An 18,238-nucleotide genomic window follows, 5' to 3' on the forward strand; every position below is an offset into this window, starting at 1 on the left:
ATTACGACAATACCCCATATGTGGTAATAAACTGCTGTTTGGACCCACAGCAGGGCTCAGAAGGGAAGGAGCGCCATTTGGATTTCTGATTTTGCTGGAATGGTTTTCGGTGCCATATCACATTTGCAATGCACTGGAGGGACCAAAACAGTGGAAACCCACCAAAAGTGACCCCATTTTGGAAAAACCTTCAAGGAATTTTTCTAGGGGTATAGTGAGCATTTACACCCCACGGGTCTTTTGCAGAGTTTATTAGAATTAGGGCGCTAAAATTAATATCAAAATTTTTTCCACTAAAATGTTGCATTTTCTCATTTTCACAAGGGATAAAGGAGGAAAAAAAACAACCATTTTTTATAAAAGAATTTCTGCCGAGTACGGAAATACCCCACTTGTGGTCATACGTTTTTGCATTAGAAATGAATTAACCCTTTCAGGACTGATCCATTTTTTGCTTTCATATTTTAGATTTTCACTCCCCGCTTTCCAAGAGCCATAACTTTTTTTATTCTTCCATCAATAGAGTGATGTGACGGCTTATTTCTTGCGGGAGGAGCTGCAGTTTTTATTGGTACCATTTTTTGTTACATAAAAAGTGATTAAAAAGTTGTATTACATTTTTTTTTAGAGCTAAGGTGACAAAAAAAAAAACCCAGCGATTTTGGCGGTTTCAATTATTCCATTTTTTTAAGGTGTTCTCTGTGCAAATTAAATAATGGTATATTGTAATAGTTCGGACTTTTACGGATGTAGCGATACCAATTTTGTTCATTTTTTTACATTACTTTAGAAGAAAAATGCGAAAAGGTGTTTTTTGTTTTTTACTTTAAAAAAAATAAATTCTCACTACTAATAACTATAATTCTTCTACACATTTTATTAATCAATCCCCTTAGGGGACTTGATCCAGCGATCATTGGATCACTGGTACAATACACTGCAATACTAATGTATTGCAGTATATTGTTATTCTTACAGGCTTCTGTAACAGCGCGATTGCTGTATCTGTCCGTTAGTCCCGGGTGTCAGCTGTAATACACAGCTGACACCCGCAGCATAAGGAGCGGGCTCAGCACATCAACCGCCGCACCATGACGGGCAATTAAGTCATAGTGCGCAAAGGGGTTAATGCACAGCGGATGGTTCAAAGTGAAAATTGCAATTTTCCACTGATCTGCCATTTTAGTGCATAATATGTTGTGCCCAGTTTGTGCCACAGAAGACAAATACCTCATAAAACGTTAAGCGTGTTCTCTCGGGTATGGCGACGCCATATGTGTGGGTGCAAACTGCTGCTTGGGCACACTGTAGGGATCAAAAGGGAGGGACGCCATTTTGCTTTTGGAGCGCAGATTTTGCTTGGCAGTAGTTTTGTTTGGGGTTTTGCTGGTATTTCAGTTTATAATTTTGGGGTATATGTAATCTGTGCGGAGTACATCAGGGCATTATAAGAGGGTATAAAAATGCGGTAAATAAATAATATTTCATAGATATGTGCCCGGTGTCGCATTGATAAATGGCGCCAGATCTTATCCACTTTTGGACACTCTGCAAATTTTGCATCGCCATATTCTGAAAGCCAGAACTTTTTTTTTTTTTTTCACCACCGGAGCCCTGTGAGGGCTTATTTGCTGCGGGACAATCCGTAGTTTTCATTGGTACCATTTTGGGGTATGTGCGTTTTTTATTTTTTTTGTTTTTTTTTTGATCACTTTTTATTAAATTTTTTTGCAATCCTGAGCAAAAAACAGGAATTCTGACGACCGTTTTTTAGGTTTTCTTTTTGCGGCGCTCACCGTATGCTATAAATGACATTTTTACTTTATTCTGCGTGTTTGTACGATTACGGCGATACCATATGTATATAGGTTTGGTCCTTTTTTTTTTTAGCGTTTGCACAATAAAATGACTTATTTATAAAAAAAAAATAAAAAAAAATTTGTGTCCCCATATTCTGAGAGACATAATTTTTTTTATTTTTTAGTCAAAAAAGCTGTGTAAGGGCTTGTTTTTTGCGGGACGGATAGAAGTTTTTATTGGTACTATTTTTGGGTACATGCAACTTTTTGATCACTTTTTATTCTTTATTTAGGGAGCAGTGGTGACCCAAAAAATTGTGGTTCTGTCGTTTTTTATTGTCTTTTTTTTTTTTTTTGGGGGGTGTTCATCGTGCGGGAAAAATAACATTACAGTTTTATAGTTGGGGTCGTTACGAACGCGGTGATACAAAATATGTGTACTTTTTTAACGTGTTCATTTTTTTCCTATAATAAAAGTCTTATAGGGAAAAAAAACACTTATAACTTTTATTTTTACACTTTTTTTAAAACATTTTTATTACTTTTGTTTTTACTTTTTTCACTTGTCCCACTAGGGGACACTTAGACTTGCAGCTTTGATCGCTGCTGGAGTACATTACACTACACACGTAGTGTAATGTACTCTAACTGTCATTGTGACGTCACTGTCACACTGACCGGAAGCCTCGGAGGACCGGCAGGAGGCTGCTCCTCCGAGGCTTCCGTACATGGCAACCCGGAGGTCATTGTCTGACCTCCGATTGCCACGACAAGCATCGGTAGCCCCCACGATCACTTTATGGGGGCTGCCGATGTGCTTCAAACCACTTAAATGCGGCGACGGCAATCCGTCGCCGCACTTAAGGGGTTAATTGCCGAAAGCAGCGGCGATGGTCCGCTGTCCGGCGAGACTGATCTGTCAGCTGTCTAGGACAGCTGTCAGCGCGCGCCTGTCACTCTGTGTTTGCACAGAGTGACAGTTTTAAATACTGACGAAAATTAACGTCCTGGTGTGGGAACTAGCAGCCGACCATGACGTTCATTTTCATCCTTGGTCGTGAAAGAGTTAAATGGTCACTAACTTTTCAACAAACTTTGCATAAATCAATAGTACAAGCGAATATAAGAAACTTTGTAATATATCTCCATTAAAGGGGTTATCCAGTTCCTAAAAATTGACGGTCAATCCTCGGTATAAGCCATGGGTCCGACTCCCGGGACCCCCGTCGATCAGTTGTTTTGAAGGGGGTGCAGCGCTTGTAAGAGCGCTGCTTCACCTTCATTTCTTCTTGCTCTGCTCACTGTGAATCGTTGCCACTGATGTAGTGGCGATTCACAGGTATTGCAGCCTTCTCCCATTCATTTCAATGGGAGAAGAAGGCTGCAATACCTGTGAATCGCCGCTACATTAGTGTCGACAATTCACAGTGAGCAAGTAGAAATGAAGGGGAAGCCGTGCTCGTAAGAGCATTGCACCGCCTTCAAAACATCTGATCGGGGGTCCCGGGAGTCGGACCCCGACCCATCAGGTATTGATAGCCTATCCTAAGGATAGGCCATCAATTTTTAGGGACTGGATAACCCCTTTAAAGAAAAATGCCTCTTTCTCCACTCATCAGACTCCTTTACTCCCCCCCCCCCCCAACACACACACACACACACACACACACACACACACACACACACACACACACACACACACACACACACACACACACACACACACCTCCCTCCTAACTGTTTACTTACTCTGAATTAAATGCTTTTTCCGTCTTCTACTTGAGATGATGGGCTATTGGCTTACTGAGGGATCAGGTTACAGCTGCCCATACAAGTCTATGGAGAGGCAGAGACCCCCAGACGGATGCTGCTGCAGCTTCTAGTAAGTGTTATATCTCACACCAGGGCTGGATTCACAGCTACAGTGCTGGATTTACATCTACACTACACATTACTTCAGTCTGATGTCCTCCCATGTCGCTGCTGTTTTTCTTAGGGTGTGCTTCAGAGAGATAGGGGAGCAAGTGTTCTCTTCCCTATGTGTGTTGTATATTGCAGACATGGTAGCAGTTAGGTTCCACTGACTAGCTCAGAGAAAACTGAGAATTAGACATAGTCTGCAGAGTGGAAAACTGCTAAATAAATAAAAACAAAATACAGAATACAAATCCCATCATGGCTAAAAAAAATAGGGTTATTCCTCAAGTACACACATGACGGCTTATTCTGAAAGGTTAGGCACGCTTTAAAATAATAGATTCCCATTAATAATGTCCCATTTTCTAGCCTTTGTTGTAATCTGTGTAACCCCATGGTGCACTGTGACCTAAAGGCTCCATGATGTACCCTTATCTCCAGATGATCACACGGGCAATAGCGACCTCTGCATCTAATCGAGCTTGACGGAGGGTGCGTTTTCTGTCAGATTGTCACCATCTCACCGCGCAGAGTGCTGATGGGTTACCATGGCAGCAGGAGCCTAACGAAGGTCCATCCAGGTGTGCCATAGGTATCTGCCGATTACGCTATGCCAGAGGCCTGGAAAATTAAGTATCCCAAATTATTATAGATCGATCACGGGTTCAAGTCTCCAAGTCGGTAAAAAAAAAAAAAAAAAATTTAAGTTAAGTCTTTAGAAAATGTAGGAAAAAAAGGCGCAATCTTAACATCCCATAGAATGAAGTTAAAGTGTAGCTAAACTTTTGACAAACTTCTGATGTCAGAAGTTTGGATTGGTGGGGGCCCGAGCACTGAGACGCCCACCAATCTCTAGAACGAAGCAGCTGAAGCGCTCAGCCACTTCGTGTCTGTTCGGCTTTTTCCGGAAATAAATGTATCGGTGTCACTATGACATGTCAGAAGTTTGTCAAACGTTTAGCTATACTTTAGCGTGTTATTTATATCGCATAGCGTAAAAAAAAACCAGCAATTCCACCATAATCTTCTGTGCAATATAAATAACATGTTAAGGTTATTCTGCAGTTCAGTACAAATAGAGATACATTTTTTATTTTATTTGTGTTTTTAGTATTTTTGCTAAAATTCTTTAAATTTTTTTTAAGAGCGCAAACAAAAGTATAGAGGAATTTTGAATGAATTCTGAAAACTGCTGCAAAACTGCACTGTATGAACGAGTTCTATTTAGCCATACTATGGGCTAAATACAATTTTCAGTTTTGTACCGATTTTAATCTATTAGGCTGGATTCACACGAGCGTGTGCGTTTTGCGCACGCAAATAACGCTGCGTTTTGCGTGCACAAAAGGCACTGAACCGCTCCGTGTGTTATGATCATATGGTGCGTGGCTGCGTGCTTTTCGCGCAGCCACCAGAATTATGACACTCTGTATATTTGTAAACAGAAAAGCAAGTGGTGCTTCTGTTTTCATTCATACTTTTCACTGCTGTTGCGCGAATCACGCGCGTCCCACGGAAGTGCTTCTGTGTGGTGCGCGTGATTTTCACGCCCCCATTGACTTCAATGGGTGCGTGATGCGCGAAAAACGCACAAATATAGGACATGTCGTGAGTTTTAGGCAGCGGACTCGCGCTGCGCAAAAATCACTAACTGTCTGCACAGCCCCATAGACTAACATAGGTCCGTGCGAGGCGCGTGAAAATCACGCGCGTTGCACGGACGTATTTTACACTAGTCTGAATAAGCCCTTAGACTCAGTACAGCTAAAATTGTCTTACCCGTAATTTTCCTTTCCTTGAATCCGAAGGCAGCACAATACAAATGGGTTAGTCATGCCTCCTGGCTACTAGGATCGAAGAAAAAAAACACATGAGTGGTTAATCAATTAATCAGTACACTTAACCAGCATAGCTAGGGTATATAGGAAGGGCTGAGCCACTAACCACTTGTGTAAATATGTAGCAATAAACTTAAGGATGGGAAAGTTGTTCAAGGAAAGGAAAATTACGGGTAAGACAATTTTAGCTTTCCTTATCCTCGGCAGCACAATACAAATGGGATTTGAGAAGCAATATTTAGGGGGGGGGGACGGACGGACAACTGCTTCAAGCACATGTCTGCCAGTCTCTAGAGGCAGCGATGTCAAGTCTATAGTGGTTTGCAAACGTTGATGAAGAGGCCCATGTTGCAGCTCTGCAAATCTGGTCAAGACCTACATCATACATTATTCCTTTCTGCCCATGAGGTAGCGGTAGAACGAGTAGAGTGAGCACTGATGTTTGCTGGAAGCGGGTGACCTTTAGGGTATGATCACATGAGGGCATTACGTCCGTAATTGACGGACGTATTTCGGCCGCAAGTACCGAACCGAACACACTGCAGGGAGCCGGGCTCCTAGCATCATAGTTATGTACGATGCTAGGAGTCCCTGCCGGACAACTGTCCTGTACTGAAAACATGATTACAGTACGGGACAGTAGTTCCACAGAGAGGCAGGGACTCCTAGCGTCGTACTTAAGTATGATGCTAGGAGCCCGGCTCCCTGCAGTGTGTTCGGTCCGGTACTTGCGGCCGAAATACGTCCGTCAATTACGGACATAATGCCCTCGTGTGAACATACCCCTAGAGGAATAACATTGGGAAATCGTGTCCTTAATCCATCTAGCCAGCGAGGATTTACTGGCCTTTTTGCCTCTATTTTTGCCCTGGAATAAATAACACATCAGAATCCCAAAATTCCTGTGTTCTTTCTAGGTAAGTAGTAACAGCTCTCTTTACGTCTAAAAGTTGTAATCTTTCCTGCTCTTCACTTTGTGGATCTGGAAAAAAGGTGGGTAACTGCATTTCCTGATTGATGATACTATCAAAAGAGACCTTTGGTAGAAGTATGGCACAGTTCGGATAATGTGACGATGCGGTAGAGTCCTCAAATACGGTTCTCTACATGATAGGGCTTGAAGTTCTGCCACCCTCTTCGCTGAAGAGATGGCGACTAAAAGCAAAGTCTTCCAGGAGAGGAATAGTTCAATCCCAGGAAGGGAAAGGAGATCTTACTGGAGGCCACAAATTCTTAACTGCACGGAAAAATCTATCGACTAGGGACTGATTGGAGAACAGACCCTCAGTGCGTTAAGTGCGTTAATGGCTGAAAATTTCGATTTTAAGGTGTTAAGCTTTAAACCTCTGGAGAACCCCTCTTAGAGAAACTGTAAAATCATGGGAACAGAGATGGAGGCTATAGAGCTTTGATGGCACCATTCATTAAAAACCTTCCAAATTCTGCCATAAGATTTAATGGTTGAAGGTCTCCTGGATGACAATAGGGTCTGGATGACCTCTTCTGACAGCCCTTTATCTGCTAGTAGTGACCTCTCAGTCTCCAGGCTGTAAGATGAAGGAACTTGATGTCTTGATGGTGAAACCCGTTCTGAGTGAGAAGGTCTTGTTGGACTGGTTAGTCTTCTCCTTACCACTGTTGTGGAATACAACTTACGAGGGTCTTCAGGGAGAGTTGTCGTACTGAACAAGAACAGCTTTCCCTTTGAGGAGAGGTTGGAAATGATGATGGGCTAATTTTACCACCCTTAGTTCTCTCACGTTGGATGAGTGCTCTCTCCATGGGAGACCAATTGTTCTGTATCCAAAGGGCACCGAACTGAGCTCCCCAGCCGAGTATTGAAGCATCTGTGGTTACCACTGACTGTACAAGGGGGACCAGAGATCTGCCTGAAGAGAGAATCTTCTTCTTGAGCCACCACCTCAAGTCTATTTTGGTTTGTGGAAGGATCTTTAGGGTATTGTCGAGAGCTTGATGATGTCTGTTCCATAGGGACAGAATATTTGACTGGAGACTTCTGAAATGTATCCTGGCCCAGGGGACTGCTTCTATGGACGACGTCAGGCGGCCCAGGACTCTGGAAGTTGACACCTCGTCTTATATTTAGGATTCTTTCTCTGGATAGAGTGATGGTAAAGGACCAGGTGTCTATCAGAAACCCTAGGTAAGTTAACCTTTTGAGAAGGAAGAAGCTGAGATTTCTTTCTGTTGATCAGGAACCCGTGCTGACTTAGACATGAGAGAGTGGTGGCTAAATGGACAGAAAGAAGATGTACGGTTGGAGCTCTTAGTAGCCAATCATCTAGGTATTGGACCAGGTAGATGCCCTGCATTCTGAGAGCAGCTGCTAGGACTATGATGATCTTGGTGAAGACCCTGGGAGCAGTTGAAATGCCGAATGGAAGACATTTGAACTGTAGGTGAATTATGTACTTGGCTCTTTTTACTGCTAGTCTCTCAAATTTCCTGTGAGTTGGACAAATAGGAATGTGTAGGTATCCATCCTTGAGGTCGATTGATGCTAGAAAGTCCCCTTGTTGTAAAATATTGATGACTTTATGGAGTCCATCTTAATTTTTTTCTTTAGAAGAAATTTGTTTAGATAGTTAAGGTCTATGATAAGCCTCCACTGATGATCTGGCTTCGGAACCGTAAACTTGAGGAGGTTGAATTATGGCGTCCATAATTAAGCATTTTTGGAGGAATCATTGACGTTCTTCCTCCTGAAACCAGGGTCTCTATATCCTGGTTTAGATTGGAATCTTTTTTTGCCTGTCAAAGGGTCTATAGTTCCTTTCGAACTTAGGGGAAGATCTCCTTTGGGGTGAAAATTACGCTGTTTGGTTCTCTTAACTTCAGTTAGAGATTCTAACGTTTTATTTACTTGCGGCCCCAACAATCTGTCAGGTTGAAATGGGAAAGAGCAAAAATAATTTTTGGACGGTATGTCTCCCGACCATTGTTTCAGCCAGAGTAGAGTGCTCTTCTAGTCGCGTTGGTGAAGGCTAGGTTTTAGATGCCAATTTAAGGGTATCAATAGGGAAATCACATAATAAATCGGAGGTTAACTTCATCTCAGGAATAGACTGTAGAATGTCGTCCCTAGGGACTTTGAGGTCTTTAGTAAGTTGGCTAAGTAGAACACGTAAGGTATACAGAAGATATATGGGAGAGATCCTCCAGCTCACCTGACACTTGACATGTGTTTCGTAGTCATCGCACGGAATCTCGTGTCGGCGCACGATAGGTAAAGACAGGCAAAGGCAAGGGGTTGAATCCAGCGATGTAGAGGATAAAATGGAAACTTATTCCAAGTTTACTAGGTATCGAGGTTTAAAAAGGTCCAATAAGATGGAGTCCTAGGTGTGCAGACAGGAGTGTGTATCGGTCCAGTCTTGGAGCCTACGCGTTTCAGACATTGTGCACGTCCTTAATCATGGCTGTTTAGTCCTAAACAGCCATGATTAAGGACGTGCACAACGTCTGAAACGCGTAGGCTCCAAGACTGGACCGATACACACTCCTGTCTGCACACCTAGGACTCCATCTTATTGGACCTTTTTAAACCTCGATACCTAGTAAACTTGGAATAAGTTTCCATTTTATCCTCTACATCGCTGGATTCAACCCCTTGCCTTTGCCTGTCTAGAACACGTAAGGTTCTGGCAACTGAGACCGAAGTCAGGGAGGCTTTACAGACTGAGGAGGAGGCTATACAAGACTTTTTAAGGAGAGCATCTGCTTTCCGATCCATTTGATCCTTCAAAAGTGATAATTTTTTGTTTTTAAACCATGAAAACAATTCTTTGGCTTCTGAGCCCAAGGATGGATCCTCTGGAGGAGTGCAGCTGGAGTATAAGTCTGACTCTACATCATCCAGTAAAAGCTGCAGGCATTTAACACACGGTCTGTGTCTGCTTTTACGTTTTCTTTTACCACTAGAGAGGCTGGACATCTAAAAGAAACAGATAGGAAGCATTTAGGGATCCTATCATGGTTTACAAAAGCGCTATATGTGTGTGTGTGTGTGTATGTGTATATATATATATATGCTTCAGTCAGAGCTCTAGGGTAGAAAATGCTTGCCTCAACTGCTTTAAAGAGCGGCTGCCCGGCAATGTGCTGCACTGACCTCTCACGCTGGTGCCCTTTTATCCAGGAAGGTAACGCGAGACTTCACAAATCTTGTAGATGCTCAGAACGGCCCTCACATCATTGGATAGAGCTAGCTGCTCATCATACCTGTATAGCCAATAGAAGCGAAGGGAGACGAGACTCCACCCGCAAACGGAGCCGACTGCCAGGCATGGGAGCGAAGGCAGAAACACTGCGTGTTTGCAGCATTGAGGACGTATCCACAGGGAAACGGCCTACGGTCCGGGCAGACGCCTTGAACACACTAGGATAAATAAGAGGAATACCCTCAGAGTATCCATAGGTGATAAACCTCGGCTTAATAAAGCGCACGCTTAAAAGCCGGGAATCAGAAGGTATAATTCATGTAACTAATAAAACAGTGTCCTGTAGGACAGAAGAAAAACACAAGTGGTTAGTGGCTCAGCCCTTCCTATATACCGTAGCTATGCTGGTTAAGTGTACTGATTAATTGATTAACCAATCATGTGTTTTTTTTCTTCTGTCCTAGTAGCCAGGAGGCATGACTAACCCATTTGTATTGTGCTGCCGAGGATGATAAGGAAAACATGAATGTACAATTCACGGATCTTTGACCATTCTAAGAATGGTGATGTATATTGACTAACAATTGAAGGCCTAGCCATCGAGGTTGTAAATAGCATAGGTGGTTTTTCTAGGCCCAATTGTTCTGTAAGGTGCTCTTTTCTCTGCAGAAAATACCCAATACAAATGATTTCTGTTGCATAATTGAAATTGTATCCAATGCATTTAAAGCATGCAGCGAGTGTGAAGAGGAACTCTTCAAATGTTTCTATATATTGTCTGCTGCCAAGAATATTATGGGGTTTCTAGAAATTTGCAGATAAACTTGTGTTTCTGCTTAGAGAATGTTGCCAAGCACTTGTAAGTAAATCTTATCATGATATGGTTAGTCTTCTCCTTACCGCTGTTGTGGAATACAACTTACGAGGGTCTTCAGGAAGGTGAAGTTTATTCATGACCTGTCGGGAGCATTAACACTTTCAGCACGTTTTCAATGGAAATGCTCACAGAGGGGAAGGGGTCTCCACTTTTATACATTTTACATTATGAATTGTACAGATTTGGTAACATCATTACTCTATCCCATTGGATACAGTCATGCACAGCTTGTAATTCTATAATATTCTTCTAATGTTTAACATATGGCTCACTGATCAAACTTTCTATGTCTTGTCAGAAAAAAAGAAATGGCCTTTTCTAGATTAGTACCCCCCACCTTGGTAGTGGATAACAGCCACTGTACAACTAATTTAATAGAATCAGGCAGGACAAGAAATGCATTCTTCCTTTTAAAAAAAAATTCATTCAAATAAACAAAAATTGATTTAAAAAAAATTGGGACACACAGACTAAAGAACACAAAATAATGGACTACCCTGATGCAGCATGATAATCATATGTATATGTGATTCCATATTTAGAAGGTAAATAGAAGGGCATTTAAGTTCCGTGAATACAGAGTAGTGGATATAAATTGCAAATACAGCTAGAGTAATGAGCCCCAATAAAGTAATAATTGGGAGTAAAGCAACGTCCAAAATAAAATTTATTCTACCGATTAGCTAGCAACTGGGCTAGCAGTAGAAGTTTAATGAGAGCCATACACCAGGGAGTCCACCACGCCCAACGTGCGCTTCACAATGAATGCTTCATCTGGGGACTGTTTGGCATACAGGTACAGAGCTATTTAAATAAACATAAGCCAATCTAAAAGTAAAACGGGGTGAAAACACCTGTTATTAATAAAACCTGGGCTTTGTTTACCATCCATAGGTGTAATCCCTCCCGCGTGGTTATAAACACACATTTGTGCATAATTTACACACAAGATGCCATAATGGAGTCCGAGGAGGTCACCTTCGAGAAGGAGCGAGCACTGGGCATGTGTGTAAAATTGGCGCCGCAACCAGCAAATCACAGGACACCTATTACCGAAGAATGAAATACATAGCATAACAGGCGACTGAAATCTAGTTTTCCCCTTCACCACAAACTTATGTTTTGTGGATAACATTCTTGTTGGCTAACAAAGTTTTAGGGCATAGGTGGTGTCAATCAATTGAAGGGGCTTGCCCTATTTATAATGAAGCGTTTGCATAGTTTTGGCATTTTAAAAAGGGTATTGACATTTATAGCATATCCGGAGACTAACTGGAGAGGTGTGCTTGGCTATCTTCATTCATTTCTATGGGAGTTCTGTTTGCTTGGGTGTTTCCTTATCTCCCATAGAGTGGCCACCTCTCCATTTGTTTCTTGCATGATTACGGTGGCTGGCAGCTGCCTCACCAGGGGGGTCAGGGGACCCCGTTCTGAAGATAGGTGCAGGACTGTGGAAATGCCCAAAAAAAAAATGCTTGTGATAGGAATACTCCTTTTTTTTTAATTTTTGTTTTATGTATTGTCTGGTTTAGATACCCTATTAGGCCTCATTTACACGAGCGTGTGCGTTTTGCGCGCGCAAAAAACGCTGCGTTTTGCGCGCGCAAAAGGCACTTGGCTGCTCCGTGTGTCATCCGTGTATGATGCGCGGCTGCGTGATTTTCGCGCAGCCGCCATCATAGAGATGAGGCTAGTCGACGCCCGTCACTGTCCAAGGTGCTGAAAGAGCTAACTGATCGGCAGTAACTCTTTCAGCACCCTCGACAGTGAATGCCGAACACAATATACACCAACCTGTGAATAAAAAAAGACTTTCATACTTACCAAGAACTTCCTGCTTCCCCCAGTCCGGGCTCCCGGCCGTTGCCTTGGTGACGCGTCCCACTCTTGTCATCCGGCCCCACCTCCCAGGATGACGCCGCAGTCCATGAGACCGCTGCAGCCTGTGATTGGCTGCAGCCTGTGCTTGGCCTGTGATTGGCTGCAGCTGTCACTTGGACTTAACTGTCATCCCGGGAGGTCGGACCGGAGTTATCGGTAAGTCAGAACTTTTTTTTTTTTTTACAGGTTCATGGATTTTCGGAGCGGAAGTCACTGTCCATGGTGCTGAACCAGTTTAACGCTTTCAGCACCGTGGACAGTGACTGTCTCCTGACGTCGCGTACCCGAACATTTTTTACCGGTTTCGGTCAAAACGAGTTTGGCCGAACCCGGTGAAGTTCGGTGCGCTCATCTCGAATTTGACACTCCGTTTGGATGTTTGTAACCAGAAAAGCACGTGGTGCTTTTCTGTTTACATTCAGGAGTTTGACAGCTCTTGCGTGATTTTCGCGCATGCAACGCAGGACCGTCAGTGTGGCATGCGTTGTTTTCACGCACCCATTGAAGTCAATGGGTGCGTGTTGCGTGAAAAACGCAAGAATATAGAACATGTCGTGAGTTTTACGCAACGCACTCACGCAGCGCAAAATTCACGCATCGTCTAAACAGCCCCATAGACTATTATAGGTGCGTACGACACGCGTGAAAAGCACGCGCGTCGCACGCGCGTATAATACGCTCGTGTAAATGAGGCCTTAGGCCATTATGAGTTAATAGAAGGGAGTCCTTCTATAAGGACCACAATCAATTAGATAGTCTCTTATTCTAGAGGACCCAACGAGTCTGTGCATGGACTGTCCATTTGACTTTTTAATTTTAATTTTTTAGGGACATTTCTTTCAGACCAACAAATAATTGCTTGAATGCTGATGGACTTGCAGTATGTCTCAGATAGATAATCATGGTTACAAGTACTGACTGCTTGGTCTGGATTCTTTCTTGTACTAAACCATTAATCATTATTGTAGATATTTAGCGGGTGCTTGGGTAACTTGCGCTATTTATTTATTTCTAAATGGCTTGTGGGCCAACCGTGGTCCTTATTCATTTTTTTTTTTTTTTTTTTTTATTAATTTTATTTTTTTATTTGTTTTCAATACTATTTCATATATACCAAAATGATCATGTCTGGCTTTTGCTAGAACCCATAGATGGTCCCAACAGCTGTTTTGGACATAAAGTGAACGTGGTGATCATGCGTAGTTGGCATCGCATCCAAACTGATGGTGCTAGTGTACTACTACACCACTGTTTTTAAGTTCCATATGGCATTGTTGTTTTATGTTCCTTTTTGTCTGTTATTACTCCATTTATACATTTTATTACATGGTGGAACTGAGGCTAGTTTTTCTTGCTTTATGTGTTTGAATACAAAGAGACATTGTGTAAATGTGCATTGTAATACTAGCCTCTACAGTCGCTGTTGTGAAAATCCTCTATATCCTTCTTCACTTTTAACAGAGGAAGAGTTGTAACTAATGCAGAAAAAATCCTTTTAATTCAGCAACATTGGGACAAGTTTCTGGATTATCCAAAATAGAACATAATATAAAACTCACTTGTAGATAACCTTAAGGAACGTCAAATATAAAATGTTAACACAAAATCGACTTGATTGGGTTTTTTTTTTCTCCCAAATTCAGTATTTTAAGTTGAAGAAATTGGTGTAAAAATATGATCCCTCACCATGGAGATTGATATATAGCAATAAATACTCCACAGAAAGTCAGAAAAAAAGTCACTGGAAAAGGATTGTAGTTTATAATAAAATATAAATTTTACTGAAGTATTATATAAAATAGATATAACAAAACTACATGCAAAAAGAAAAAAGGACACATTAGAATGACATCTTCATTGATGAAAAAGACAGGGTTAAATAAGCACAAGTAGTGCGAGTATAACCCTCATGTTGTATGAAGAAAAACGCCCCAAATTATGCAACATGTATAAAACATTGATAGAATGTGATTTGAGAGCTGGATAGATTAAGATGGAATCCTGTTCACATCCTCAAGTTTGGAACGATTCTCCGGGAGAACAGGATTCCATCTTCATCTATCCAACTCGATTGAGAGAGACCACAACAGGAACGGGTAGGGGGGTATATACAACAAACTCCACAGCTACTACAAGTCCTTTTTCATATATGTGGGAAATGTATTCGGATCGATACTTTGGAATACCAGCTCTCAAATCACATATTTTCCAGTCCACAAATATTCTCAAATGAAGAATTTGAAAATGAAGTGACGAATTTGTCATATCTAAAATGTTCCATTAAAGGTATATTCAATTAATTTCTTAACTGTTCAAAAGACTTTGAGTTTGCCGGCTAATAACCTTCCGGACCTATCTTGGTGCGGATTCCGATCCACGAATTCTTATTGAAAGAAGTGGGAAGCTCAAAAATCAGCGCTGACTAACTTTGGTGCTCTTTTTTTGTGTTGAAAAGTGCCAAAAAACCGCATCCAAAACCGCTTGCTTTTGAAAATCTGCCTCCAAAATCTGTCTGGAAAACAGGCTGATTTTTTTAGGAAGAATCGGCGACTGTTTTTTCAACATCTAAAAAAACCTGTGTGTGAACAAGGCCTTACTTTTAAATATTTCTTTTGGTCCTGCATCAATCATAAATCTGTATCAAATCTGCACTATGTGAACAAGGCCTATGTTAAAGTTCTATGGTAGAAACAAGTGCTGAACTATCAGACATTCTGGTTTATCAAATGCTGGATTAAAGGAGTTTTCCCATCAGGGACATTTATGAAATCTCCACAGGATATGTCTTAAATGTCCGATAGATGCGGGTCCCACCACTGGGACCTGCACCTATCTCTACAACAGGGACCCTAAACCCTGTTCTACCGCTATGTGTTGAAGCTGACACAAGTGATTTCCAACCATGAAGAAGAAAACGTAGCTCGCTGAGCTACGCTGTTTCCGTAACTTCCATAGTAGTGAATGGCAGTTATGGAAGCAGCGTAGCTCGGGGCTACGCTGTTTTCTTCTTCATGGTCGGACATCACATGCGTCAGCCACAACACATAGCGGTAGAACAGGGTTTAGGGGGCCCAGTTCTAGAGATAGGTGCAGGTCCAAGAGGAGGGACCCCCACCATCTGCCATTTATAACCTATCCTGTGAATGTGTCATAAATGTCTCTGATGGGAAAAACCCTTTAAAGGAATTTCAAGTTTCACTTTTTTTACACGTTCATTTACTTCCGATAACTATAGAAGAACATTTTACATATATCCAGACTGAGATGTTTCTTCTTGTCAATCTATGAACTAGGATAAAAATATTAGTGTAAGATAATATCTGACTTATTACTGTTTTTACTCCTTCATAAATAACAACATAATGTAACAAGTACTGTCGATCTTAGGATCAAATTTGACTGTTAGTAGACCAATAATAAAAGCTTACATAAGCACCAGTCCAAAACAGACTGAAAAGGCTGTTTTTCTAGGTGCACTGTCTATTGGGCTCATGAAATTTCTCCAAGTGTATATGTACTGTTCTGTGTTAATATAATTATGTAATAGTGCAATGGTGTTCATGATAATATATTTTATCGGTCTTCAATAATTTCAGTGTCCTTTATGTACACTTCTTTTTACTAATTACAGGTGAAAAATGTGTCATCTGATCCTGAGCGGATACCGGCCATATCCGAATACAATGAGAAGGTCAATGGATCCGTTATGGAGCATAGAAGTGTGAATGGTCTTCAAGCTTATTCTGACCACAGCTTCAGATCACAACCGTGCGTTTTATTTCTACATTGTATGCTGTACTGATATAGAGCACTGATCTATTTACTAGTTGCATGTTGTGTTGCACATTTGTTTGACCGTTCTACGGCTGCTTTGGGAGCCATGTTCTTGTCTGGTATCTGAGGCTTCGTTCACATCTGTGTTGTGCCTTCCGTTCTAGCGGATCTGTCATAGGACCACAAGAACAGTAGTAAACGTTTCAGTCAAAAAACCCATTGATTTCAATGGGAGTTGTTTTTGCATCAGTTCGGCTCCATTCAGTCAGGTTTCCATTTTTTGGACTGCAGCATTGGCGTAGTCTGCTGCGCTATTGTTTCCGTCAAAAATGACGGAAAGAAACTTTCCGGGTTTTTTTTTGTTTTTTTACCTCTAAAGTCAATGGATGACTGATACAAACGGATGGCATATCAGTTTGTATCAGTTATGCATTCCGTTTAACGGATCAGTGTTTTTTCTGCACGTGCAAGAAAGATGCAAAGATAAAAACTGATCCGTTATAACTGAGGCTGCGTTCACATCTGCATCAGGGCTCCGTTCCGTCGGAACCCCTGCACAACGGAGACAAACGGAAACCATTGGCACCGGATCCGTCGTTATTGAAATCAATGGTGATTGAAACGGAAACGGAGTCTGTTCTGTCGGATACTTCGATGGAACGGTCGAGTCCTGATGCAGATGTGAATGCAGCCTGACCCAAACGGAAAGAAAAGTCAGTTTTGTTGTTTTTTTTGGACGGATCCGGTAAACTGATCCGTCAAAAACAAGCATATTTTACCTTCTGTTGCGTTCAGTCTGTCCGTTCTTTTTTTGTTTTTTTTTTTATTTCAACGGATCCGCTAAAACTGATGCCACAGCGCGGATGTGAACGAAGACTAAGCGGGATGTGCCTGTGTGGATCTTGTATTGCAATGCTTAGAGATTTCTGCAAACAACCATCAACCCTGTAAATCTTTTCTCCGAACGTGTGTACATAGAGCTGGGAAAATGTTTTGCAGTAATAAAGGCTGCGTGAAATGATCTCCCAACACAGGACTATGGTAACGGGTCCCAACATCTGAACAAGTTTGTCAATCCCACTGTCTGAACTGTAGTGTCACACACACTGAGCTTCTCAACTGTGTAAATAGAACAATATTGCAGAATACAAAATGTTTACTGTTAAAAATATTAGAATCAAATTTTAGTCTCAATGGGTTTTCGCCAAGCGATCTTGAGTAAAAAAATCATTGAAATATGTATATAATATATATATATATATATATATATATATATATAGCACAGTGATATTACCCTCTCTGAAAATGTTAATATAATGTCTACCAAGACACTTCGGTTTTCTTACCTTTTGATGATAACCCACAGCAACGTATGGGAGAACTAGAAAATTATTCAAGAAGGGATAGACCATTTTGAACTTAACAAGAATCTGTAGCCAGAGCTTTTAAACACCGGGATATATTCGATGCTCTAATAAAGATAACCTAGTGGGTGCTATCTGAGTTAAATGTGTCATATTTCTTGAGATGTCCACAGTAAAATTTGGTGCATCTTGGGCAGTACTAAAGACAGAAAATGAAATCTACACCTGCTACAATTTGCACCATTTTCTGTCTTTAAAAAATCACAAATTTGTTGGAAACTTCCTGGCCCCATCCCTCCGAGATAACTCCACTCTCTTTTCTCTCCTCTCGTCATTTTGAAAAGTCTCAAATTATTGCGCAAATATGATGTACACCATAATGTGCAACTCTTACACCTCACAAAACTGGTGAAAATGGCATATTATAAATACGCCGCCCCCCCCAGTCTCTTGGCCAATCGGCTGTGAGGAGTAAGGTATTTAATGTATATTTCACACTGTCTTACTGTGTATTAGAGGATTGATGGATAACTGAAAACACTTTTGCACCATAAAGTGGATATCATATTTCCTCATTATATGCTGTTCGAACAACTCGCACATCGTC

The 18,238-nt window shown here is 41.5% G+C and overlaps 1 protein-coding gene and 1 long non-coding RNA gene across 3 annotated transcripts in view; one reads left to right on the forward strand and one right to left on the reverse strand.

The window, feature by feature from the left end:
• Positions 1-18,238, forward strand: part of OCLN (occludin) — a 50,181-nt gene that overhangs the window by 23,973 nt on the left and 7,970 nt on the right. The window contains exon 5 of the mRNA XM_075837964.1: positions 16,125-16,261. Coding sequence (XP_075694079.1) covers positions 16,125-16,261 — 137 coding nt within the window. The remainder of the gene's footprint in view (positions 1-16,124; positions 16,262-18,238) is intronic.
• LOC142660915 (uncharacterized) overlaps positions 1-18,238 on the reverse strand; it is an 82,878-nt gene that overhangs the window by 10,646 nt on the left and 53,994 nt on the right. Inside the window, exons 2-4 of one of the 2 annotated variants that reach the window (XR_012850586.1) lie at positions 10,636-10,692; positions 5,496-5,560; positions 4,146-4,337 (exon numbers count right to left, since the gene is read on the reverse strand). This is a non-coding gene — a long non-coding RNA (uncharacterized LOC142660915). Of the gene's footprint in view, positions 1-4,145; positions 4,338-5,495; positions 5,564-10,635; positions 10,693-18,238 lie in introns of both variants that reach the window. The other variant, XR_012850585.1, reaches the window with a different exon arrangement.

Source organism: Rhinoderma darwinii, chromosome 1, assembly GCF_050947455.1.
Source record: "Rhinoderma darwinii isolate aRhiDar2 chromosome 1, aRhiDar2.hap1, whole genome shotgun sequence".
NCBI classification, from domain to species: Eukaryota; Metazoa; Chordata; class Amphibia; order Anura; family Rhinodermatidae; genus Rhinoderma; species Rhinoderma darwinii.